Source organism: Anolis carolinensis, chromosome 1, assembly GCF_035594765.1.
Source record: "Anolis carolinensis isolate JA03-04 chromosome 1, rAnoCar3.1.pri, whole genome shotgun sequence".
In the NCBI taxonomy this organism is placed as follows: Eukaryota; Metazoa; Chordata; class Lepidosauria; order Squamata; family Dactyloidae; genus Anolis; species Anolis carolinensis.
In genome coordinates, this window is record NC_085841.1 from 223,276,335 (window position 1) to 223,303,553 (window position 27,219).

Consider the following 27,219-nt stretch of genomic DNA (forward strand, 5'->3'; position numbering starts at 1 on the left):
CGTTCATATCCACCTCAGCACTCTTTCTGTTTTTTTCCTAGTTCTCTTCTCTCCCTGACCCTTCTTACTCATGGCTTATCTCTCCTTCTAGTATTGCTCATTCTGCCTTTTCCTCTGCTTCCTTTCCCCTCTCACCTTATTAGGGAGCTGAATTTCTTCCTCCTTCCCCCTGAACTGTTTGATGAGCTCAGGGGCCATAAAGATGAGGGAATCGTTTAGAACAAACTCGAAGCCTTCTGGAGAAATGGAAATCCTAGACTAAACTGCAGTTTCATCTCTAGGGAAAGTAAGCTAAGTAAGTACTGCAGGCAGATTTTAATTAATTAAACTTAATTAAACCATTCAAAAAACAAAGTAACCCTAGGGTGCACATCCTCAGGGTCTGATTAATATTCATGCCAAATTTCAGGTACCTACGTTTCAGTCTTCAAACTACAGTAAAGCTAGACATACATTGTCTTTTATCACGTTTATTATTATAGAAACTACAATACAGATATGTGCTCAATGGCATTCAAACCTGAGTTTCAAGGCAGCATAATTAAAACAATAAATCAGGCTATCAAACCCAAAATGCACAAAAAAGCAGCAGTTGATGATAACGATCTCTGCTCTTGTTACATTAAAATCCCTAGCTGAATGGAGGTAACTAGTTAAGTGCCAAGTTTAAAAATAATGACGGGACTTCGACATTTGGGACAGTATAGTATGTAAGCAATTTTGCAGATTTAACTGGATTTATTTGACAATAGATCCTAGTTTTCAAACCCAACTCTGCCAAGTTTTTCAGACTTCTGTGTTAACATTCTAGAAGAAAATGATCCTTAGTGCTACAGCTACTTCCTTTTAAGAAGCTGCCATTTCCAGAATGCTGAATTTGGAGATGGAGAGAGGAGAATCCTACACTTAATTTAGCAACATTTCATGCAGCTCAATGTTTGGCTGTAGACTGTAAAGTTTATGCCAAACAAAAATGCCTCCAGTCTAAATCCAATTATTAGTCCCAACTAGAGCAGATCCACTGAATGAATACAAGTTAGGCAACCCAACCCAAGTTTCATTTATTTAGTGGGTTTAGCGTTACTTAGGATTTAAGTCTTAATCTTTAAATTGCCACAATATTGTTATTTTTGCACACAAAGCTATCTTAACACTTTTTTTTGCATAGCTCTCTGGAACATTTATGGTCATGCCAGTATAGAGGAACATTTGTCTAATATAAGGAATGGAAAAATGTGTGCACCATTATTAAGCCATTGTCTTGAATTTCAGGCATCACAGGGATCAAATTCTGGGCCCTAGAAAAGATGCTAAACAGCCTGCAAAAAAGTTTGCAGAGGAAAGGAGACTGGATCTTAAAATAAAAATCAGAAGATCTTAGTAAAAACCTAACTGTAATAAGAGTACTACATATTACATCAGATGTCCTTTAATTTTTTTTCACCACAGTCTCTCTATCCACCCTCCTCCCATTTCTGGCCATCTACAAAACTAGTAATGCAGTAGAGTCTTGCTTATCCAACATAAACAGGCTGGCAGGACGTTGGATAAATGAAAATGTTGAACAATAAGGAGGGGTTAAGGAAAAGCCTATTAAACGTCAATTGACGTTATGATTTTACAAATTAAGCACCAAAACATCATGTTTTACAACAAATCAACAGAAAAATCAGTTCAATACATGGTAATGTTATGTAGTAATTACTGTACTAATTTAACACCAAAACATCGCAATGTATTGAAAACACTGGCTACAAATATATTTGACTACTAAAAGGCAGATTGCATTGGATAATACAGAATGTTGGATGAGCAAAGTTGGATAAGCGAGACTGTACTGTAAAAGTTGTAAGCCTAGTTCCTTTTTATTGTGTAACGGTTCAGTATAGAGACTGAGATTTTCAGCAACTCCAGAAATTTCTTTTCTTGTAAGATTGAATGGTAGATGTAAGTTTCTATATATTTAATAAAATTATATTTATGTGACAGAACTATGGATTGTCCTTTCTTAAACTTTGAAGTTTAAATTATTATTGCATTTATGTTTTTTTCAGGTGTTAGAAGACAAGTGTTAAAATACATTGAGTCTTTTTATTAATCAAGATAACCAAAACAACACATGTTGTTTCTTCTTTTGCCTGTGGATACTATACAAGTTTGCCAGTTCCAGTCTGTTATTCACACCAGGAAGAAAACATCAATGCAATTTCAAGAATTGCCACAGTGATGAAATCACAAAGTTGCAGATGTAAATTGACCCAAGACTAATCCCAAGTACTTGTTGACTAATACAGGTCTCTGATGACTTTGCACAACATCCTTTACAAATCATATCCACTGCCTCATTTCTAAGGTAAAAGAGAGGAGAGTACACCCTGTTAAGAAGAAAAATGCTACCGATTGTACCAAATGACATAATCGTTATACCTGGACATTTTAAAAGCACATCCAGACTTGCTCTTTCTGGCTTAGTAGCACTATCACTGCTTTCTTCATCTCTGTCAAAGGCTAATCCTTTTGCCAATCCTACCAAGTAAGCTTCAAATTTCTTTTTGCAACATCATAAATGATTCATAATTCTGCCCTGAAGATTTCAACAGCATGACTTGTCCTTCCTGTAATTATGGAGCCTGATTAAGTGCAGGGAATTGTGTAATGTTAGTAGTCTGATTGCACTGTATAGTAATCATCACTTCTATCAGAAAGGTAACCTGGCTGAATGCCACAAACCCAAAAGACATAGACTTTACCTCAGTCCCATGGAACTGAAAGGATGCAGAACCTTTTGTACTGCAAGTTATTTTCTCAGACTCAGAAAATTGTTTATTCTTGGGCTCAGCAACCCATGGAGCTAAGACTCATTGGCATAGTGACACCACATCAAAGAGATACGTTCGTAAGTTAGTTCTAATGCATCTTAATACATATGAAATAAATCATTACAGGCATGTTGTTTTGTGTACCTTCAAGTAATTTCCAACTTTTGGGGACACTAAGGCAAACTTTTTCTAAGGCGAATTTTTTCCAAAGGAGATTTGTCCTTACTGTCTTTTGAGGGAGTGTAACTTGCCCAAAGTCACTCAGGGCCATTCCAGACAGGAACAAAACGTGGCACCTGTCTTGCTTTTACTGGAGGCATCCAAATGACGCCTTCAGTAAAAGTGAATTAATGCTGAGTAAACCGGGTTTTCCACACCAAAATGGATTACTTTAACCTGATTCAGTGCGGGTTTTAGCTATGTGTAGAAGGATGCCCAGCGGGTTTCCATGGCCAAGCAGAGATTCAAACCATGGTCTCCAGAGTTTTAATTTAATGCTCAAACCACGACATCATACTGGCTCTCACAGGCATGTAATATATCTGGAAGCATGTTGGAGTGAGATACAGTGTTCCCTCACTACTTCGCGGTTCACTTTTCACAGATTTGCTGTTTCACAGTTTTTCAATAAACTCTAAAAGACTATTATAAATCATAAAAATTACAATGTACACCCTAAGGAAGGGAGGAAGGAGAAGCCAAAGGGAGAGAAAAAGGAGCCCAAGTGGCAACAGGAGGAGAAGGAGGCAATTTATCAACACACGATTGTTTGATAAAGACTTCAAATAGTGTATAACTACTAAAATAATGTACAATGTTCCCTCACTTATCACGGGGGTTAGGTTCCAGGACCACCCGCAATAAGTGAAAATCTGCAGAGTAGGGACACTATATATTTATACATTATTTTAGTAGTTATACACTATTTTAAGTCTTTACAGGAAGCACCATTTAAAAATATCCATAACCTCCGGGCACTGAAGATATTTGTCAAATATTATCAAAATATTTATTAGACTGGTGGTGCCTATTATCATTCGTGTGGGAAGGCCAGGCTCCACAGAAAGGTTTTAATTTGTGAACGAAAGGCCAGTAAGGAGGGGGCCGATCGTGCCTCATTAGGGAGGGAGTTCCAGAGCCACGGGGCCACCACTGAAAAGGCCCTCTCTCTCATTCCCGAAAGCAACCCGAAAGATAGTTGCATCTATCAAGTAGGAAATAAGGTACCATTTATAAAAAAAAGTGGGGAGGCAAGTTTAACTAATTTACAACGTTGGAATGAGGAAGTGAGGAAGTGCCATCAGAGTGGATGATGAAGCAGCTGCTCCCCCCTGTGGCCAGAATTGAACATCCCCTCAGAAGAAGGTTAAATTGGCTCTGCATCTGTCTGTTGTCTCTGTCTTGGTTCGATGTGTTTATGGGCACTGAATGTTTGCCCTATATGTACATAATGTGATGCGCCCTAAGTCCCCTTCGGGGTGAGAAGGGTGAAATATAAATACTGTAAATAAATAATAAATAATTCCCACCAAGAGAAGGGCCTCTCCTGAGGATCTCAGGGCTCGAGTGGGTTGGTAGAAGAAGATATGCTCCCTCAAGTAGACTGGGTTCTAGATGTGCTCTCACAGACACACAATATACTTTAATACATGTGTAAGATAATGTAACACATTCAAAATGTTTTCAGTGAAGACTCACAAAGATCAAGTCTGAGTACGAACCAAATGTGTTGTGGACAAAATATACCTGATGGATAGCTTTGGAATGTACTTGATATACAGAGTTGGATTTGCCTCTGCAAAATAGGAAAAATACACAGTTTGCAAAGAAAGCCCTTATAGGTTCACCGGTTAAACAAGCTAAACATCAGTCTGTAAATCTCCCCGTTCTCCATATCACTTTGTAACTCTGTATCACTTTCTTCTGTATTGCTGTTTTATGAGAAAGTTTCTGTTTTGCTCAAGGTTACAATTACATGGCAGCAACTCACTTCAGAGTGGGATGTAACTTCCAAGTTGTCTGCAGTTAATGAACACCCACACACAGACTACTAAACTATCTGGCTGTTTCATTCAGATCCTCAGATTTGTAAAACAGAATAGAGATCTAGCAGTAGATCAAAATCCTGCCTCTCTGTAGCACCTTTCCCGGTTCCTCCACACCCTGTGAAAAAAAGACAGAGAAACAACTCTCAACTGCCTTTCTCAAGAATGGCTCCCTGTTATCACCCCAGCATGTGACTCATTTGTTTTACTTTGGTGCTTTCCACTTTCCTATTTGAGCATATTCCACAGCTTTTTTTCAGTTGCAAATGTTTTCCCTTCAGGCCATGGTTCTTGTTCCACCTTGTTTGGAACTATTTTTCTTTCTCCATTTCCATTGCTAACCTTCACAGGGTAGATGTGAGACTGGAACAATACCAAGCAAGCCTCCTTTACATACCTTCTCTACCACCTTCCTCTTGTTCTGCTGCATTTTGTGATTTAATTTTTGGTTTGTTTTTGCTCAAATCCAGAGTTCTTTGATATGTATGTTTTTGCTGAGGGGCCTTCTTTTAATCCTTCCTAGACGACTGGGGATCGAAATTGCATTCCAGGACTTTACAAAGCTCCAGGGTTATGTAAAGCATTACCATTGGCGGCTGAAGCACTAAATCACCCCGAACTGTGAACTTCAGAGGAGTGCGGGTCCTTATAAAAGTTTTGAAGTCAAAGTCAGAACTCAGTCAAATCTACGGCTTAGGAGTGCTGTGAAGTTCAAGGCAATTCAGACTCACCCTGATGTCATACATATGAGAGCCATATACCTCTCATATCACTTTCTGTTGACATAATAATATTACAACGTGTGCGGTCCAAGCCATGGGATCAGGATTTCACAAACAGCAGCCCTGCAAGACACTAGCACATTTGGCACATTCTTCTCTCCCCCCCCCCCCCCCCCCCACACACACACCTCAACTTTGGCATATTATTTCTGCATTTCCTTCCCTGCTCTATGCTAGAAGCCCCCAAAGTAGCACAGAAGTCGCACTGTTTCGCATGTTTTGACTTGAAATGAGGCATTTCCAAACTGCTTTCAAATCCTGTCAAGATAACAACCACTGTTAATTAGCAGTATCATTAGTTCTCCAGATTAATTGGTAATGGCCCCATTTGTATGCATCCAAAAATAGGACTAGCCTGTTCCATAAATGCAAACAGCTCAATTCGTTAGGTTATATTTATTATACTGTAAGCATGTTTTGTGGGGATTTCACTAGAGCAGGAGTGGGGAAAGTGTAAGCTCCATTGAGCCCCTGAACTCCAATTTATGGTCTGATACCTCTGCATATTCCCCTCTCCATAGCGTTTATAATTAATTGTAAAAGATCTCCCTTGAACATTACCAAAAATATATCCAAGATAGGGATCTCCTTCTCCTTGTCTCAGAAACACCACAAATCCTGGTTTAAAAATGAATTAATGATTTCAAACTAGCCAAAGGAGGAACCCAAAATGGAATCACAATCACATGGTCATCAAGATATGGAGGTAGTAGGTAAAGGTTTTCCCTGACATTAAGTCCAGTAGTGCCCAACTCTGGGGGTTGGTGCTCATCTCCATTTCTAAGCTGAAGAGCCGGCATTGTCCATAGACACCTCCAAGGTCATGTGGCCGGCATGACTGCATGGAGCACCGTTACCTTCCCGCCGGAGCGGTATCTATTGATCTACTCACATTGGCATGTTTTCTAACTGCTAGGTTGGCAGGAGCTGGGGCTAACAGCAGGCGCTCATTCCGCTCCCGGGATTTGAACCTGGGACCTTATGAGGTGCAAAAATTGGCATCTACACCCCATGTATTTGCCCACCTTCATACTTAATGAACAAATATATAATTATCTTAAATGAATGTTAAAATGCACTCACATATATTACATAACATTAATTTTACTTTGACTTTTTTATCTTGATTAGCCTGGTTTTAACATATGCTGCTTTGCAAAGCCAAAAATGCAGGATAAAAATACTTTAGGAAACAAATACATGCAAACTGACATGCATACACCAGCTACATGCCTTGGGGAACACCTGCTAATACTGACTCTCCAATATGTATTTTGTGAAACCAGCCAACTTGGAGGGAGATGAAATACACAGCTGGGATTAGCAGGGCATTGCCAGGAGAGAGCCAGGGCAGGCACTTCCCAATCCAATCTGGCATGCTCCAAAAGAGATGAGCTGGAGCTGGTGGCTAACTGGGAAAGGAAAAACTACCTAAGGCCAAGGATGAGGGAAGGAATAAGAATTTGAAAGTAACTAGATATGCTAAGCAACGAGGGATTGTTTTTCCATTGTTTTCTGGGGGAAAGGACTCTTAAAGAAACACTGAAAAATTAAATAAGAGTATTTTATCCAGATTCAAAGTTACTTTACATTGGTATGAAATGCATCGTAGACCACTTAATTTGGGGAAAAAAATAAAGCTTTCGTAAATTAAAATGCAATTTACTCAGAATATAGTTACAAAAAATGTACTTCTTGTGAAATATTTTATTTTTCATTATATAATAATAATAATAATAATAATAATAATAATAATAATAATAATGACAACAACTTTATTCTTATATCCCGACCCATGTCCCCATGGGGACTCAGGGCGGCTTACATGGGGACTAAGCCCAGTAATATACAATAAAATACAACTACATAAAATACATTTCAATTACAATAAAATTGATGTATAAAAATATATATAATCGCAACATAACACAACAACAACCTAACCAATAGCCAATGGCCGGCTTAATGGCGTATTCAATATTGGAGGCAAGGCAATACGTTATATTATATCCATCTATTAGCCTCTCTATCATCTATTTCAGTTACAAAAGGGCCTAAACTACAAGCAACCTCCTCGGTTTTGCCACTTTGAGGGGCAGGCAACCCGCCTCCTGTAACAGAAGAGAACCCACTTTCTCTATAAAACAGAGAAAATATTTAGTCTCCACCAGTCTCCATATCATTAAGCAGACATAACATACATTTCCATAAAAAGAACTGCAAAAGGCAAAACCAAAGCCAGGGATTGTAATGATCTGATACTGTACACAGCCTTACATAAAAGTCTTTCTTTTCTCTTAAATAGCTCTTACAAATAATCTTGAGGCAGTAAACATGAGAACACGTTGTCTTAAATGTTTTATTCATTGTTCTAAAATAATATAATATGTTTTCTTTTATTTTAAAATTTATTCTAAAGTAAGCAGAGAAACATTCCCCTCCCCCTTTTTGTGAACCTTTTCCAGGCCTCTTCATCTGTAAAATAACTCCCCTAACTACTTACAGCTGGTTATTTAGCTTGGTAATGACCCATCAAGTACCATTGTTTTTCTGGTCGAAATAATGAAGACAAAGGTCATTCCTTCAAATAGACTTCATGGTGCAAATAGGGGTTTTCCAGATCATTTGTGGACTGTCTCTTTCCTCTTTCCTCCACTCACAGCTGACCTCAGTTTCCTTCCACCATTTCTCCTTCTCTTTTAACCAAAAAATCCAACCTTATGTGGGAGACAGAGAGCCTTTCCAAAAGGCTAAGACAGCTCCAGGAAGCCTCCTAGAAGTACTGATTTTTCTAATTTCCAAAAACACTCAAAGCTGCTTTTTGTGCCCTTTGGGGAGATTTGGGGAATTCAAACTCTGCACAGAATTCCAAAGTAATCATCTGACCACAAACACATTCTCCTTTGCTTAAAACTATTACATTCTGAAGGGATTTTGCCTTCTGTGCCTTGGAAAAAAGGAGATGTTCTACAGGTGCGACCTCCCTGTACAATAAAGGAAAGATGATTTTATTCCATGTTATTCTGGGTTTAGGATTGTGAAAACCAGTTTCAGTGTGTCTGTTTTGGACCTTGGTTAGCTGAGTTCCAATTACTTTTCCAAAACTAAAAATGTGCATTAAAAATACTGCATGGCAGGCATCTTAGCTTTACTCACTATTAAGAAACTATGCAAAGTACCAAGAATTAGAGTACCAAGCCTTGCTAAGTTCACTGGAAACAGCTGCTTTCAACATTCTATCACATGTGATGACGTGTTGCATTTACACTCTGATAGAAAACAATAAAAAGCTTGCCAGCCGCTTAGTAGTGCAGGATGTGGTCTGGAGCTGACGAAGAACATTTGTTCTAAACTTGGAACTCAGCCATCATGTAATAATTAGTTACAAGAGTATATTGGTTCTCACTTTACTACACCTGAGTTTTCCATTCAAACCTGCAGACCAGAACTACATAGTTACTTATACAGGGACTCAATTAAATCTAAAAATAAATTGTGGAAAGCTAGGTATACCTTTTCTTATAGAAACCGCAAAGCTCATTTAACGAAGATACCCTTCCTTACCCCAAAACCCAAAATACCACTTAGAACATTACTGCTGAGATCTTCCAAGGTGAATTCTTTATTTATTCCAAGTTCAGTGTGATCTTTATTCACATATTGACTGGAGCAAGGATCACAGAAATAACAAAAAAAGTGTACTGCAAGAGAAAAGGCACCCTTATGCCTCTTTTCAGTAAAGTATGGTGGAAACAAAATGTTTTTTATTTCCAGTAACATATATGAAACAGCACAGTACAAAATCAGATAATATCCATGTGTTACAACTAGAGATGGGAAGGCCTGAAAAAAAAACCTGGAAAAATGGGGGGGGGGGGGGGGGAGACACAGGTTTTTCTGTGGTTTTTTTCTTGATCTTTCCCTATTTTTCCAGTTTTTTCCCTTGTCCCCCCCCCCCCCATTTTTCTGTTTTTTTCCATCTCTAGTTACAATACTGCACAAAAGAAATGAGAAAGACTCACATAAATACAAACACAGAAGTCCAGTCCATTGGAGAATGGTCAACCAGGACATTAATGTCTACCTGATCCCTTTCTACTATCTAATCTCTACCTGACTGGTGCTGAGAACAATTCTGGAGCACACAAATCCCCCCATGTCAGCAAGGTACGGGGCAGTTGAAGCAAGGATGTTTTTGATCTCCTCTTCTGACATGTGAACAGAAAGACGGGGAGGGAATCATACAATCCCAAAGCTTATCCATAGTTTGTTCAGAGCAGACATGATTTTGTATGTCAGTTCGGTCATACTAAGGTGGTTTCATAGAATCACAGAGTTGGAAGGGACCCCAAGGGAGCTCCAGTCCAACCCCATTCTACCATGCAAGATCATCCTATCAAAGCCCTCCTGACAGATGGTCATCAAGCATCTGCTATAAAACCTCCAGAAAAGACAGCTCCACTACACTCTGAGGCAGCAAATTCCATGGTCAAACAGTTCTTCCATATTTTTTTGCATCATGATTTATTCAGAAATTACTTGTTTTTAATGCATTCTGTACATACTTCCAGATGATAAGTAATAGCTTTCTTGTGCAAGTTCACCACTTGCTCTTCTTGATAAATGTCCAATATTGCAACAAATCCCTTCATTGCCTTGTGATCATACGTAGAATGGAGTACACTAAGATTGACCACCTCACCAAAAGTAGAATCCCAAGTCTATCTGAACAGCTTCAATCTTTACTAGATACCAGACTGCTAAGTTTTATTTAAAAATGCCAAGGGAAGGGCATCACTTGGCCTAGGCTTCAATATGCCAACTCTTGTGTCCGAATGCTAAAAAGGTCCATGCAAACACATTAATCTCATTGGTGCCTGAGAAGATAAGCAAGAGTTTATACAACAGTGAGATCATCCCATTCCCATTCTGGGAAACTGATATGAACAATTGCACAAAGCCAGCTATCGCACACGTGAACTGAGTAAACTGACGCCTGCTGTTAACAAAACGTTGGGCCTGTGATAAAAAGATAGCAATCAGCATGAACTTCCTGCAATTAAGTCATAAAATGCTCAGAGAAAATACAATGACTGTCATGGACATATTAACATCAACCCCATTCCCTCTTTTATCCTATAAAGCATGAATGTTAAGCTCTTTTATCCCTCCCCTGCTCACCTCCAGACTTGGAGTGGACAGTAAATGAAGCAAGTGGAAAATGAAGAGTGCAAGATGTTTAGTCCCTTCTATTTCCCAAAAAGAAACAATCCAAAGGAAAGTTTATATGGACTGGTTAATCTGGTACATTTTCTGAAGAGCAGTATATAGGAATGAGATCACAGAAATTGCAATTCTTTGCTACTTTGCTCATGCTCTGTTCTTGGAGACTGAGGAGGAACTGATAGACTGCAATGATATAAACTCTCCAGGAGAACACAACAGATTTCTTCTATCTCACCTGTATTACAACTCTTGGTTTTTTGGCATGAGATCTTACAAGCAGCTGCCAGCAGGCCCCACAATGCATACTATTGCCTTTATTGTGCCAATTATAGTCTAGTTCAACAAGCACACAGTTTCTCTCTCTCCCCCCCCCCCCCTCCTATCCAAATCCCCCAAATCATTCCTGTCTGATCCTAACTGCCAAATGTTACATGCTAAGATTTCATTTCATTTATCCTCAAATCAGATTGACAAAAACCAGAACTTTTGCTAAACTACTCACAGATGAAAAGCAGGGCAGGAATGTTAGAAAACTGACTGGTGTGTGTAAAGATTTTAAAATTTATAACAAAAATGAATCAAGGAACCATATTAACTCCAGGCTACTGCACATAAATATGTTCCAAATGACGCCATATTAAATTACTGGAAGATATATATTACACACACTTGTCATGACTTTCACTTCAAATAACATTCAAATAGGATAGCAGAGCTATCACAATGGAACAGTAATAAAATAGGAAACACTCAAAAGGGCAAAAGTTTGCCATGAAATTAGAAGTGACCCAAGCCTCACATCTGAGTACTTTGCTTTTAGACCACAGAAATTGTGTTGGATCCTCTCTCCTAGCAACAATATAGAGAGGCGCTCTGCCTAAGCTTGTCATATGATTTCATAGAATAAGCACAGGAATAAAATTTGACATGGCATCACATGCCCTCTGCTCAAGTCAACTTCCATGTATTGGATGCAGTGCCTGGATATATGCCAATTCCTCCTCCCACTAATAGCGCTAGACAGCCTCAGCCCTTTTGTTGTGCAAACCCAAGGGTGAGCTCCGTCTGTCAAATATAAAAGTAATGAATTCATTTTGCTCACAAGAGAGGCAAGCTAGGCGTGTGCCTGATGCCCAACAGGATAGGATGTCACCAAGCAGAAGCTTTTGAAAGCTGCAGGATGGATTCCAAAACCCAGAAATAACTTTTAAGTCTCTTGAAAGCAAAGCTGTCAACTGTTAACACAACATTAGCCGTCGAACAGAAGCAGGAAATGAATGCATTGAAGAATATTTTTAGAAGGCATACTCCTGAGACACAGATTTTTAGGAAGCAACCCATGGGGTGTATGCATCCTTCTCAATTACAAGCTGTACACTTGACTTAGCTTCCCCCTTCTTCCCATGCAATCCATGGGGAGCGTGTACTTCTCAACTGCACGTGGTACACTTGGCTTGAGTTCCTTTTCTTCCCATGCAGCTCTTGCTATCTTTTAATAGAGTAACACGGCTGAGGCCAAAGAGGCATGACCCACATTGGCTGAACGCATAAGACCACTCAGTGGTTGTGGAATGTGAACATTCACAAAGCAGCTTTCTGCTGTCTTACAGTCAAGGAAAGGCTACAAGCAACTGGACAAGGGCCAAAGTATTAATGTATCCATCTTAACTCAGCATTTTAAAATCCACCTCCTCAAAAAAGACAAAACCTCACCAAAAATAAAGTTCCATGGCTAAGTGATATGCTGGACTCTTTTACTATGAAGTGATACAAGAAATATTCAGTTAACTCTGGTGCCACATTGTTCTGCCACTTTCTCAATTGAATTTTTTTTAAAAAAACTGAGCTTAACAAACCTGCTTAACAAAGATTTTATCTTATATTTTAATTGCAAGTGCCAGTACCCTTGGAACATGTTATACAGTGTGGCCACAAAACCAATATAGATGGTTTCATTCACAGTTTCATTTATTCATTTAGGGCAGAAATGGGCAAACTAAGGCCTGGGGTCCGGATCCGCCCCCCTGGGTGCTTACCTTAGGTTCTCCTCATTTTCCCTGTCCTCTTAACATAAGGACACGGTGGCCCGTTGCATCCTTATGCCAAAAAGATGGGGGAGGAAGGCACATAGCAGTTGAGAGTCTTCTGGAGTGCTCTCAGCCACCATGTGTCTCCTCCTTCCGACATAAGGATGGTGCAAGCAATTCCATCCTTATCCTGGGAGGATGGCTCGGGGAAGACATACGGCAGCTAAAAGCCCTCTGGAGCACACTCAGTCGCTGCTTATCTCGCCCTCCGCCCAGAATAATGTCAAAAGGACAGCCTGAGGATTGGGGGAGGAAGATAGGAAGGAGGATCAGGCAGTCGCCATGTGTTCCACCTTCCCCTCAGCAAAAGGATGGGACAAGCAGACCCGTCCTTATGCTAGGAGGACAGTTTGAGGATGACATGGGCCCTGTCCTGTCCCCTCCTGGACCCGTACTTTCCCAGGCCCTTCCCACCCAGGATGTGCCTGCCCCATCTCCCACCTGGCCCGTCCCTCCCAGCCAGGCCCACAATATGACCCCAAGTCAAAAAGGTTTGCCCATGCCTGATTTAGGGCCTTCTGCAAAAGCTACATCTTCTTCAAGGTGCTTCCATTGTTTGTCCTACTGAAAATACGATTCACTATTAGCTGCAATTTTATGTATTTGTATGACATCTGGGGATGTATTCCCCTCAAATACCAGAGTCATACCATAATATGCGTACCAAATATACTGAGGCAGAAACTGCTGGCTGAGTGATTGTGGGAATTACCATCCAAAAATGTATTTTTGGCTCTGAATAAGTTGTTTAGGTTTTGGATTTCCTGTATCTTATAGGTAGGATGAGCATCAACTATACAATGGCAATTTTAGCATGGTACAACCGCCTCTGTTTGGATACCCACGACCAAGACTCTTGTAGTAGATAGTTTCTGGGTCTTAGCCTTGCCTTTGTTGATTTGTTTCTTCACCTCCTTGGGTGGGTTTTGTAGTTTGAGAAATGGCTCTTGAAAAATCCAAGACAAACCAAAACTACAAAATGACAGAATACCCATGATGGTCATCTACAGTCTCCACAGGAGACCACTCAAACACATCAAGAAGGAGATACAACCAATATTTTAAAGTAAAGGTAAAGTAAAGTAAAGGTGCTTCCAGAAAGTGCCAAAATGTGGAACAAAGAAATGGGTTTTTAAAATACGGGACCTTGAAGGGAGTCCAAACACAGACCTGTCAGTCCTGCTGCATAGTCCCCTGTTCTCACAGCCGTTTTTTTGAAGCAGATTGAGATGGAGGGTGGACGGGGACATCTGGCGGATTTTTTTTAAAAATACTCCATAGATGCACATATGCAATGGAGCACATTTTTATTTTGAAAACCTTCCCTCAAATCTCTGTCTTCCCCCAATTGTTAATTCAAGCTCTGTTTAACATTGCAAAATGTAAAAGATAGAATTGGACAGAGCTGTATTTGCTTTCCACTTATGCTTCCCTGGGCCACCTGTGTCTCAATTTGACAGCTGATCTGCTGATTAGCTATTTCTGGCTTTTCAGAAATGCACTGTGTTCTGCAGGAGTCCACACAGGGGGGAGGGAAGGAAAGCATGTGTTTTCCATGCCTGCTGGGATACATGTTTCCCAGGAAGGATCGGGTTTAAAGGAAACTTTTTACACACATGTTTTCCAGCCCTTAACTTGATTCCTCCTGATTCCTTACACACTTTGGCTAAATGTCATTTAGCCAGCACACACACACACACACACCACCCCTTTTAACCCGCTTCCTCTTGGGTTTTAATGTGTAGAAGGGCCCTAACAGGACCTACTCAGAAGCTCTAGGAAGCAGGCTTTTAGTAAGCAGAATTATGGCTTTCAAGACATCAGCATCAAATGACCATTGCAAAGATCTGAAAGACCTGTATCATCTCACCCAGCCCATTGAAAATGTAGGAACATGTAGGGTCCCAGTTTGCATTATTACATTCCACACCACTCCCACAACTATATAAATATATATTTATACCTGAGGCCTTAATGCTATGTGCATCAGAAGAAGTGTTTATGAATGTTGATGTGAGCTAATAATTTTTAACCTGATTTATAATGTACTGTACAGTTTTTATATGTCTGTTTTATTGTAAGCTGCCCTGAGTCCCCTGTTGGGTAAGAAGGGCGGGATATAAATGTTGTAATAAATAAATAAATAAGTGGGTTCTCATATATCCATGAAAGCTCATGCTAATATTTTAAAGGTCTTAAAATTGTTGCCACTTCACTCTTCCCTCTTCATTATTTTTACACTGCAAGATACCTCTTCAAATATGAGGTTAGGATTCCAGCAGGGTTGTTGTTTAGCTTTAAAGTACAATAGAGTCTCACTTATCCAACACTCGCTTATCCAACATTCTGGATTATCGAACACATTTTTGTAGTCAATGTTTTCAATACATCATGATATTTTGGTGCTAAATTCGTAAACACAGTAATTACAGCATAATATTACTGCGCATTGACCTTCTTTTTCTGTCAAATTTGTTGTATAACATGATGTTTTGGTGCTTAATTTGTAAAATCATAACCTAATTTGATGTTTAATAGGCTTTTCCTTAATCTCTCCTTATTATCCAACGTATTTGCTTATCCAACGTTCTGCTGGCCCGTTTACGTTGGATAAGCGAGACTCTATTGTATATGGTTGTCTAAGAAAAATGGAATTTAACTGAGCTCCTGACAAGCAAAAAGAAAAAGATTTGGGTAGAATAATCTGGATCCAAGGAAGATTTATAGACATCTTTCAGTGTTTTATAGTCAAAATTCATGGGGGGGGGGGATGCCACCCTGCCTCTGGGCCCACTGGAGCCCTTATTCTTTGTCATCCAGCAGAAGATTTGAAAAGGGCATCTATAGAAGCCCCTCACATAAATGAAGTCCAGAATCAAGAAAGGATAATGTCAGGCAGTTTCACTCCTTCATTCATTTCTTTCTTTGATCCCTACAAGCTTTTTTCTCCCCTTCTTCATTTTCTCTTAATCAAATCTGGTGCATTTAACATAGCAGCTCAGCAGCAAATACATTCCGTGACCATCTTTTACAGCTACACATGTAGCATTTTACAAAACAAATGTGCAAAAAAGGGGGTGTCTGTTTCACACTTCATTGTGAGAGAAATCTGTGTTGCTGCATTCCCGCAAGGTTTCACGCTTAAGGATGGGCTTTGGTCAAGGCAAGAAGCTGGTTGAAAGATTTTCATCATTGCCAGGAGCCCAGTCAGTCCCTCCACATTTCAAGTCTATTTAATAGACACAACCACTTTAGGTAGTGTATGCTGAGCTTGTGCAAAATGCCTTTTTTAAAATAAAAAAATCAACTCCCAGAATCCCTACACCAGAAAGATCATTTGCCATGTTTATTGATTCTGCGATTTGTAGTCCATCTTTTCCAAGCTCTGGCTTATATGGCAAAGAAGGCTACTTTCACATTAAGAAAATATTTACACTACCAAAAATCTGAAGCAATTGGCAATAGCTAATTTACCCATCAATATTCTGACAAATGGCTAGTTTAAGTACATATCTGGCAATCCCCAGAGAAAATACATGACTGTATAGAAGGCGTAAGACAGCCCTGGTGTACTTACAGATGGCCAACTGAATACAAGGCTAGGTTCATACGTTACATATAGTCAGCCAGCACTATTATTTTTCTGGGGAGTAACAGATTTGGTTTAGGGTAGAGGTATAAATAATGCAGTTCCCCAGAGGTTGCTGGGCTCCTTCTTCAAGTAGTCATAGCCCCTGACTATGTTGGATAAGACTTTTGGAATATACAATTCAATGACATCTGACATACCTAATCTTTCTCACCTCTGCTAAGGGTTCAGGGACACATCTATAGTTATACATATGCAGAAAAATGAAACACCAAGTCAAAACTATCCTGCCATCTAAAAGAGATCTAAAGAGTGGACTCCAGCTACTTATGATATATGAGGCACTGCTTGTCAATTTTGGGTTGTGGCTTGGCCAGCTCCCTTTGGCCTGTATTAGTGCTAGTCCAAAGAACAGCAAAACTGTGAAGGATAACTTAAGGCACCTTCAAGTAAGTCTTTAAATGCACCTTAAAGCAAATTTATTATGTATAAGAGGTATGATGAAGTAGAATCCAGTCATCAAAACATATGCCACATTACTTATTCCTTAATAAGCCACATTTTTCTGCATTTATATTATTATTATTATTATTATTATTGACACAACGATGTTGTATGACACAGCAAACAAGATAGACATGCTGGATTTCGTTTCACAAAACCACAAGTCGAACACTTCCCAAGTGTCTAGGACTGTGTGATGTATTTTCGGATGATGCGTGCAGATCCCAGTAGGGTGGCCTTTTGCAGTTGGCAGATCGTAATTTTGTCAATGTCTATTGTTTCCAAATGCCGGCTGAGATCTTTTGGCACGGCACCCAATGTGCCCATCACCACCGGGACCACCTGCACTGGTTTCTGCCAGAGTCTTTGAAGTTCAATCTTGAGGTCCTGATAGCGGCTGAGTTTTTCCTGTTGTTTTTCATCAATGCGACTGTCACCTGGGATGGCGACATCAATTATCCAAACCTTGTTCTTTTCCACAACTGTGATATCTGGTGTGTTGTGTTCCAGAACTTTGTCAGTCTGGATTCGGAAGTCCCACAGTATCTTTGCGTGTTCATTTTCCACGACCTTTGCTGGTTTGTGATCCCACCAGTTCTTTGCTGCTGGCAGGTGGTACTTGAGACATAAGTTCCAATGGATCATTTGGGCCACACAGTTATGCCTCTGTTTGTAGTCTGTCTGTGCAATTTTCTTACAGCAGCTGAGGAGATGATCAATGGTTTCGTCAGCTTCCTTGCACAGTCTGCATTTTGGGTCATCAGCTGATTTTTCAATCTTGGCCTTAATTGCATTTGTTCTGATGGCTTGCTCCTGGGCTGCAAGGATCAGGCCTTCTGTCTCCTTCTTCAGGGTCCCATTCGTGAGCCAGAGCCAGGTGTCAGCTCACCACAGCCGCTCCTGAATGAACACACGAGACTCTCTGTGGTATCACCAGGAACTTTTACTGTAGGAAACATGAACATCAGAAAAGCCAAGAATGGGAGGCTCCGGCCAACCCTCCTTTATATACCCTCCCCCTCATTTAAACAGTCTCTTCCCGCTCAGTAAAACCCCGCGCAAATTCCCCGCCAAGTCCAGCAGCCGTTTCTCCTCCGAGTCCTGGGACGCAGGTGTCTTATCAATGTCAGTGACCCTGAAACTCAGAGCCACATCCAGGCTCTAGTAGCAGGGTTCTGACATGGCGTCCTCCTCCCCTTCGTCCTGGAAGGAAAAGATTAAACACAACTATTGTTCTCCGCTGTCCAGAGTTCCTTTATACTTTTTTAACAGGCTGCAATGGAATACCGGGTGTACCTTTCCTAGGTCCTTTGGTAGCCTCAGCTCATAGGTCACTTCGTTTATTCTTTTTGCTACCCTGAATGGCCCTATATAGCGTGGAGCCAATTTCTTGGATGGGAACCCCAATTTCAGGTTTTTTGTGCTCAGCCAAACCAGATCTCCTTCGCCCAATTTGTCCCCCTCTCGGCGCCTACGATCCGCAAAGAGCTTGTACTTCTTTTGTGTTTCCCGCAATGCCTCTACCACGGTTTGCCACCCTTGCTTGATTTTGGCCGGCCATTCCTCGTCGGTCTGGCCCTCCCCTTCCTTCCACTCGGGTAGCCTGGGGAAAGGTGCCACCTCCTGTCCGTATACTATTTCGAATGGGGCACGACCTGTGGCCGAATGTACGGCCCCGTTAAAAGCCATCTCAGCAAACGGAAGAAGGTCCGCCCAATCATCCTGTCTATAATTGGTGTACATCCTTAAGAATTGGCACAGTGTCTGTTGGGTACGTTCGACCCCCCCGTTGGTCGCGGGATGAAAGGCCGAGCTCAGGTTCCTTTCTGCTCCTAACAGCTGTAAGAATTTTCCCCAAAATTTTGCAGTAAATTGGACTCCCCGGTCACTAATTATCTTGTCGGGACACCCATGTAGGCGATATACATGCTTCACATACAAATCAGCAAGTTTTTCAGCTGAAGGGAGTTTTGGCAGGGCCACAAAGTGTGCCTGTTTTGAGAATAGGTCCAATATTGTCCAAATGTATCTGTGGCCTCTGCTGGGGGGTAGTTCGCCTACAAAATCCATGGCTACGCATTCCCATGGCCTCATGGGCTCCACCACCTTCTGCAATAGCCCCTGGGGCTTCCCCGGTGGTGTTTTTCCCTCTGCACATAATTCACACTGCGTGACGTACCCCCTGGCGTCTTTCCTCATTCCGGGCCACCAGCATTGTTTGGCCAACAGTTTAATAGTCCTGGTGGGGCCTAGATGACCCGCACCCTTGTTATCATGGTACTTCCTTAACATTTCTCGTCTTAAACATTCAGGAATATACAATTTCTTATTTACAAACACCAAATCCCCACACAATTCTCCCTTTTCTTTGTTAGTTTGTAACCATTTGTCCATTCCATACGCTCGCTTCAACTCTTCCTCCCATATTTCTCCTCCCCCCGTGGAAATGGCAGTACGTTTGTTTTCTTTGGCCGCTTGTGCTCGAGTTAGTACTGCCAGGCCCCATTGCTTATCAAGAAAAATACTCCCTTCAGATTCCTGAATTCCTCCCCCGTGCTGAGGCATCCGAGAGAGAGCGTCAGCGAGTATGTTATGTTTCCCCTGGAAGAATCTGAGTCTGAAATCAAAACGGCTGAAATATTGGGCCCATCTAATTTGCTTCGCTGATAGTTTACGAGGGGATCTTAGATACTGTAAATTTCTATGGTCAGTCCACACCTCAAACGGTGTTCCACTTCCTTCCAGAAAGTGTCTCCAGCACTCTAGTGCTTTTAGAATCGCTAATGCTTCTCTCTCCCAAATCGGCCAGTTTTTTTCTGTATCGCTAAACTTTTTTGACAGATAGCCACATGGCTTCAGGTTCCCCCCCTCGTCTTTCTGTAGCAGAACTGCCCCATATGCCCGGTCTGACGCATCGCAATGTAATACAAAGGCTTTAGACATATCAGGGTGCTGTAGGACAGGCTCCTCAGTAAAACGCTTTTTAAGGGCTTCGAAAGCTTCCTGGCATTCTATTGTCCAGGTCAGTTTGGCCCCTGGGGCCTTCACTTTGGCTGTTTCTCCCCTGCCTTTAGTCTTTAACAAATCCGTTAATGGCAAAGTGAGGCGCGCAAAGTCCTTGATAAATGTTCTATAGAAGTTTGCGAACCCTAGGAAGGATTGCAGCTGCTTCCGTGTTTTGGGGGCTTCCCACCCCCTCACGTCTTCTACCTTCGCAGGGTCCATCGCCACTCCCTGGGAGGAAATCCTATACCCCAGAAAGTCTATCTGGTCTTTATTGAACTCGCACTTGGCAAGCTTCGCATACAGTTTTGCTTCTCTCAACTTTTGCAGGACTTCCCTGACTAGTTCTATGTGTTGCTCCTTAGTCCGAGATACTAACAATATGTCATCTAAAAAAACAAAGACTCCCTTGTACAACAATGGATGCAACACTTCGTTGATTAATTGCATGAACGCGGCACCTCCGCCGCACAAACCGAAGGGGAGCACACGATAATTGAATAATCCGAATGCACAGGAGAAGGCCGTCTTCCACCTGTCCTCTGGTTTAATCTGCAATTTATGGTACGCTTCAATTAAGTCCAATTTAGTGAATATCTGTCCCTCCGATAACTGGGCGATCAAGTCCTTCACTAAAGGTAGGGGGTATTTATTTACAGAACTGATTGCATTCAGGCCCCTGTAGTCAATGCAGAGCCTCAGCGTTTGGTCCTTTTTGCGCCTGAACAACACAGGCGCCCCTAGAGGGGAATTTGAAGGCTCTATGAAACCCCTCGCTAGGTTTTTATCAATGTATTTTCTCAGTTCCTCCTTTTCCCTAGCCGACATTGGGTATATTTTTGCCTTAGGAAGCTCTGCTCCTGGGACTAGCTCTATCTTCACTTCAACTCTCCGCTTCGGTGGGAAACTGTCTGCTTCCTTCTCATCAAATACGTCCACAAAATCCCGATACTCTGGGGGTAATTTATCTGCCAGTTCTGCTATCCTGATAGAGTCTTCCTCCCCCCTTTTCCCCGGCTCCCTCTCCACTTCCTGGCTCCCTCCTTCCAACTTCATCCTGAAGATCATGCTCTTATCCTCCCAGTTGATTTGCGGGTTGGCCTGCCCCAGCCATGGCATGCCTAGTATAACATTATAGCTGGCTATTTGTGATATCACAAATGACACCTTTCCTTCCCAACTCCCTATCTTACACTTTACATCTTCGGCACTGTACTTAGCTAATGATCCCGATGCTGTGGATCCGTCCAACTGCGAAAAAGCTATTGGGGATTCTAGGTTCGTTCTTTCGCATCCCAATCCCTCGGCTAATTCAGGGGAGATGATGTTCCTGGAACATCCACAATCCACAAATGCTTTGCAGGTTGCTTGTTTGCTGCCACTTTCCAGCTGAATGGGGACCACTATCATGGCTTTGTCCTGACTTACCAACCCCCCCGAGTGGTGCCTCATCGGTGGTTCTTCCTCGGCGCGTTTCCCTGCCACGGCTCTTGGTTTGGGCGGGCCTCCGCCTTCCCCTTTTCTCTGCCAGCACTCGGCAGCCCTGTGGCCCAAACGGCCGCACACGAAGCAGCCCCTCCTGCTGGCGCTCACGTTCCCTGTCGGCTCCGTTCTCCTCCCGGCTGGGGTTGATCCCTCCTTCCGGCTCCCCTCTTTCATCTGCGGCCGCTGCTGTAGCCCTCCTCGGTGCCTCCTCGCCTGGGCCAGCGATGTCTCGATGCGCCCCGCCAGCTGAATCCATCCGCGCAGTGTGTCAGGCTCATCACGATGCACCGCCCAGGAGAGGGTCTCCCGCCTGAGCCCCTCTTTGAAGAGTTCTATCTTTGTCACTGCAGACCATTCCGGCACCTTTTCAGCGAGGCATTGGAACTCCTCCGCATACTCAGATACCGACCTCTGCCCCTGGGAGACGGTCTTCAACTTCTCCCTCGCCCGGATCTGCTCCAGTGGATCTCGGAAACGGGTCTCCAGGGCCCCCATAAAGCGTCGGAGTGACCCCAGACATGGGTCGCGCCGCGCGTGCAGTTGAACGTACCAGCTGGCCGCTCCCCTCTTCAACACTGCACCAATGGCCCGTACCCGGCTGGATTCCGTTCTAAAAGTGTGAGCATTGTCCTCCATATAGCCCCTCACCGTGGTCAGGAAAAAATCCAGTTCAGAGGACTCTCCCCCAAACTCGATCCTTAGTTCCTCTCGTCTCGGTAGGGGTCCCTGTGGTGGCAATCCCCAATTCTCCGCCCGTCGCAAGCCCCCTTGCGGGCCAGTGGGCCCCGCTGCTGCTTCCCTTTGTCCTGTGCCACGCCCGGCATTCGCCAGGGGCACCAGGGTCTCAGTTGGGAGCGTAGCCGGGATTCTCGGAGGCTTTTCCCCTTCGTCGTCACTCTCCTCCACCCGCGTCAGGCTCGTTTGGATCTTGGGCCGGGCGCCGGGCTCCTTTCGCATTTCCCTTCCCTTCGGTGCTGGGAGGTCTGCAAAGCCCTGGCTGCTTCCCATGCTCACGTCCCACATTGAGCTAGCCCGAAGTTCCCTTCCTCGCTCCGGCTCCGCCAAAACCGCCAGGCGCTCCATCGCCCTCGACATCACTGCCAGGGTGGTCTCCATCGCCGACATCCTCTCCTCCAGAAACACCATCTTTTGCGGGCCTGGGGGTTACCCCATTTGGCTGGGCATAAGCGGTGGATGACGCCAGGGCCGCCAGCTGGTGGAACTCAGCGTCCGGCTCGGGAGTGGCCCTTTCCGACCTTCCTCCTCCTGCGCCCAAGAGCTCTTCATCCTCCACTTGCATGTTACACCTCACCGCTACAGCGGGATGGTGTCCGTATTCTTGGCTTAGTGTCAGCTCACCACAGCCGCTCCTGAATGAACACACGAGACTCTCTGTGGTATCACCAGGAACTTTTACTGTAGGAAACATGAACATCAGAAAAGCCAAGAATGGGAGGCTCCGGCCAACCCTCCTTTATATACCCTCCCCCTCATTTAAACAGTCTCTTCCCGCTCAGTAAAACCCCGCGCAAATTCCCCGCCAAGTCCAGCAGCCGTTTCTCCTCCGAGTCCTGGGACGCAGGTGTCTTATCAATGTCAGTGACCCTGAAACTCAGAGCCACATCCAGGCTCTAGTAGCAGGGTTCTGACAGCCAGGTCTTCTCCTTGTCATTTCTATCAACCTACCAACTGGTCTATCTGACTTTTCCTCCCAGCATGGGATTCAAGGCAACTTGCAGCATAAATAAAATAGATTCCAGTTTTAAATTTAAAAAAACTTAATTATTGAGGAAGAAGAAATGGGTCAGTTAAAGAGGGAAATTTCCTTTTCCTCACATCTATATGTCATGATGCAAGCTGGAAGGGAAGCAATTATTTAGCCTTTTTATTACAAATTCAACTGATTGTGTAGCCTGTAAATTATCTCCCCTGATGGTTTGAAAAGATTTGGCATTTCTCCTTTCTCTGAAGGACACAGTAAGTACACCCTGGGCTACCTGAATATCCATCAGACACAAAAACTTTAAGTCATCCATTATGTTGTCTGTACTTGAACTGGTGACCTAGTGGTCAAAGGCTCTCATATCCCATTACCTGTTCTTTGAGCCAGTCAATCCTCTTATTAAATGGTTTTTATCTGGTCTGCGTCTTCTACTCTTATGTAATGTTTCTTAAGAGGCCCTGTGGGCTATTCTTCTTAAGGGATTATTCTCCTTTTGTTTGAGATGCCTGAACTGTACCAATTAACATTAGCAGAACTGTACTCTGAATCACTAGAAAAATTGTGCTGCCTTTCATTCAACAAAAGCCCTACATCCCTTCTTGCCACCATAATAAATATAAGACAACATAACAACCTGCTAAGTCGTAAGTGTGCTCAAACCATTTCAAAACATTCATAAATCTGCAACTGGATATCTGGATGTCTAGTTAAAAGTCGGGCTTCAGTTCTGATATGTTTAATTTTAGTTTTGCAGGACATTATAGGCATGTATTTACATAATCTCCACCCCAAAGACAGAGTGATCTAGAAATATGGAGCAAAATACTGTATTTCAGAACAACTTACAAAACACAGCCAGTCCAACCCAAGCATTTTTTTAAGAACGATGTACATGAGTTTCCAGTGATTTCTAGAAAAAACTTTTCAAGGAATGTCTTTAATTATATTGTTTCCAGCATAACAGTCAACCCCAAACACACCATATCTTCTGCTCCAGGGACCCAAGGCATGTGTCCAAATAATATCGTGTTACTGGAAAGGCACATATCCCAAATCCTGAATCAGGAAGAACTGATATTATGGAAGTAGGGGTAAAACAGAGTTTACAGGAACAGATTTTGAATGGTGTAAACAGTAGGAAATGGAAATTCCGCTTTCCATTTTCCACGACTTGGATTCTCATGATGTTCGTTAAGATAAACAACTCTATTTGATATCTTGAAGTAAGCCCAGGTCAATGTTTAGGAAACAGGCACTGTCCTTTTTTATTTCTGGTTCCTGTTCTAGGTAGTATAATGACCATTGCTTCTTTAATACCAGAAAACTTGCATGTGTGCCTATGACTTCCTCTGTTGTTTTGTTTCATTTTTTATTTTATTGTGTAAGTGGCAAAATAAGTGTCATTTCTGTTTTCAACAAAAGTGTTCATAGTAATGGCTAGGAATATGAGGGTTGTCCCATGAACAAAACTACACTGCACATTTAAGAATAGTATTATAAAGCTCCCTTCTGTCCTATTCAGCTGTTCTCTACATATAGAAGTTACACATGAAGAAAGGATCAATGGGTCCATGCTAGTGGTCCTGCCATAGTATCATGACTGGAATTGGCCCTAGCTTTTATTGACAGCATGCTGTCATGCTTTTGTGGAAAGTGTAAATGTGTAGAAATCCAGGGAGCTGGCCCATAACATAATGGATGGAGCCTAAAACATGACACCATTCTGCCTCCCCCACCTCCCAGCTTCTCCATGCATAGTTTCTTCACATAAGGAATTAACAGATAGGGATTTGTAATAGATACACCTGCTGTCTGCTTCAGTTAATTTTACTAGAGACAGTAGACATTAATGAATCTTTTTTTTTACATAACAAAACTTAGAAGCATAAATACTATTAATTCAGATGTATAACTTCAGGAGACACTGCCAATCTCATGCTTTGAGTTGAAAACACTGGATAATGCACTACAGATGTTTGAACCAATCAGCATCATAAAGCATATTTAGTCCCAAATCTTGACAATGAAACACTAATCCCTTCTTTGTTTATTTTACCATAAGGCCCCAGTGACAGCTCCACTCAAGGATCACGCATCTCACCTTCAACCACGACAATCCTCAGACTCCCCATATACTTCTCAAGGATATTTGTCTACCTTATTTGTCTCCATATTTTCTTCTCCTATCTTTGGGGCTGTAACCTTGTTAGAACCCTACTACACAGTTGTACCTCCACATTTATGGTTTTGACTTTTCCGAATTCGATTATTCGTAGATTTGATTAAAGTGTTATCTCTAGAAATCTCCACCTCCTCCAGTGTGACTCCGTGGTCAAATTCCTCCAGTCATGCTTGAGGATTCTAGAGATTTCTAGAGATAACATCTCTCCAGGAGATACTATGGTCAGCTTTCTACCATAAAGTTATGCTGGATGATCTAGAAATTCCTATAGAGGTGTTCTTTCAGTTAAAAAACTGATATCTGTAATTATGTTTTTTCACTTTCTTGGGTGTCCCACAAACCTAACCCCAGAAAATGTGTAAGGCTGACTGCAATAACCAGAGTGAAGGCATGGCTATGACAAACAAATACTCTTTAAGTTTAGTAAATACAGTTTAATATCATTCTTTATTTTTCATTTTATTTTAATAATAATAAACCAACCAGTTTTAATGCAATGCACAACTCATCCTTATTCAGTATCACTTTTTCGTGCTTCACTTCTCAAATTATCTCCATTCTATTTGATTATCATCCATCTCACTCTCAACATATCATTCTGACAGCAGTCCCCAGAATTCCTCTCTCCATCAATGGCCATTCTTCTGTAAATTTGCTCCATCCAACCAGGCCCGTAGCCAGGATTTTGATTCGGGAGAGGCTGGGATTTTGGTTTGGGGGGGGGGGGGGGGGGCTGAGTCTGGATGAGAGAGGATCTACTCTAGCAAACCTTTTGTATCGTTATCCAATACCCCCATGCATATGGGATATATTGAGCATGGTGATCAGATCATGATATAAATAAACATAAGTTTAAATAATAAATATAAGGCCTTCTCGTGGACCACCCTGAGAATTTGGGGGGGGGGGGGCTGAAGCCCCTAGAGCTTAACACACACACCCCCCGCTACATGCCTGCATCCAACATTCTCTAACTGTCACTCAAGCTTCATGCAATGTCCTTCTTATGCTACCCATGTAATGCAATAATATCAACAAAAATTGCTTGTACAAATTGTGTGTTGCCATAGTTCACAATCACAAATGGAGGGTGTGAAGTTTCTAGCTGCATCAACTTCAAGTCATTCTTTTCAGTTTGTTATTTCCAGTATTTTAAATGTGCTTTCCTTTGCCATCAACTTTAGCAGTATTTGGGTGTCCATGTATTCCTATCTCAAAACACTACTTCGCAGTTCACTTTTCGCGGATTCGCTGTTTCACGATTGTTCAATAAACTTTAAAAGACTATTATAAATCATAAAAAATTACAATTTACAGCCTAAGGAAAGGAGGAAGTAGAAGCCGAAGGGAGAGAAAAGGAGCCCAAGCGGCAACAGGAGGAGAAGGAGGTGATTTATCAACACATGATTGGTTGACAAAGACTTAAAATAGTGCATAACTACTAAAATAACATATAAATATTAAAATAAATATAGGATCCCTACTTCATGGATTTTCACTTATTGTGGGTGGTCCTGGAACCTAACCCCCGCAATAAGTGAGGGAACACTGTATACAAATAAGACTACGTGGGTACCTTAAGCAAACTTTTCCAATATCCGCATACCCTGAATCCTTACTCTGTATCCACCTCTGGGCAGTTTGACAAGAGTCGTTGAACACCTTTTAAGGGCAATCCCATTTGTTTTTTTATTTTAAGCACAAAAGTGCAGCTACACCTTTAACATACAACATGCAAAAGTATATTAATTTGCTCTGTCTGGATATTAAGCAG

The 27,219-nt window shown here is 42.0% G+C and overlaps 2 protein-coding genes across 10 annotated transcripts in view; both read right to left on the reverse strand.

Annotated features, from left to right (window-relative positions):
* The window catches only part of fmnl2 (formin like 2), a 235,800-nt gene that overhangs the window by 99,575 nt on the left and 109,006 nt on the right, over nt 1-27,219 (reverse strand). The gene's annotated exons all lie outside the window — the stretch shown is intronic.
* LOC134294499 (uncharacterized) lies at nt 17,905-22,698 on the reverse strand. Its single transcript, XM_062965803.1, has 2 exons — nt 21,484-22,698; nt 17,905-18,255 (listed from the first exon to the last, which is right to left on the reverse strand). The coding sequence occupies exons 1-2, from the start codon at nt 22,684-22,686 to the stop codon at nt 18,214-18,216; spliced, it is 1,245 nt and encodes a 414-aa protein (XP_062821873.1). The 5' UTR covers nt 22,687-22,698; the 3' UTR covers nt 17,905-18,213.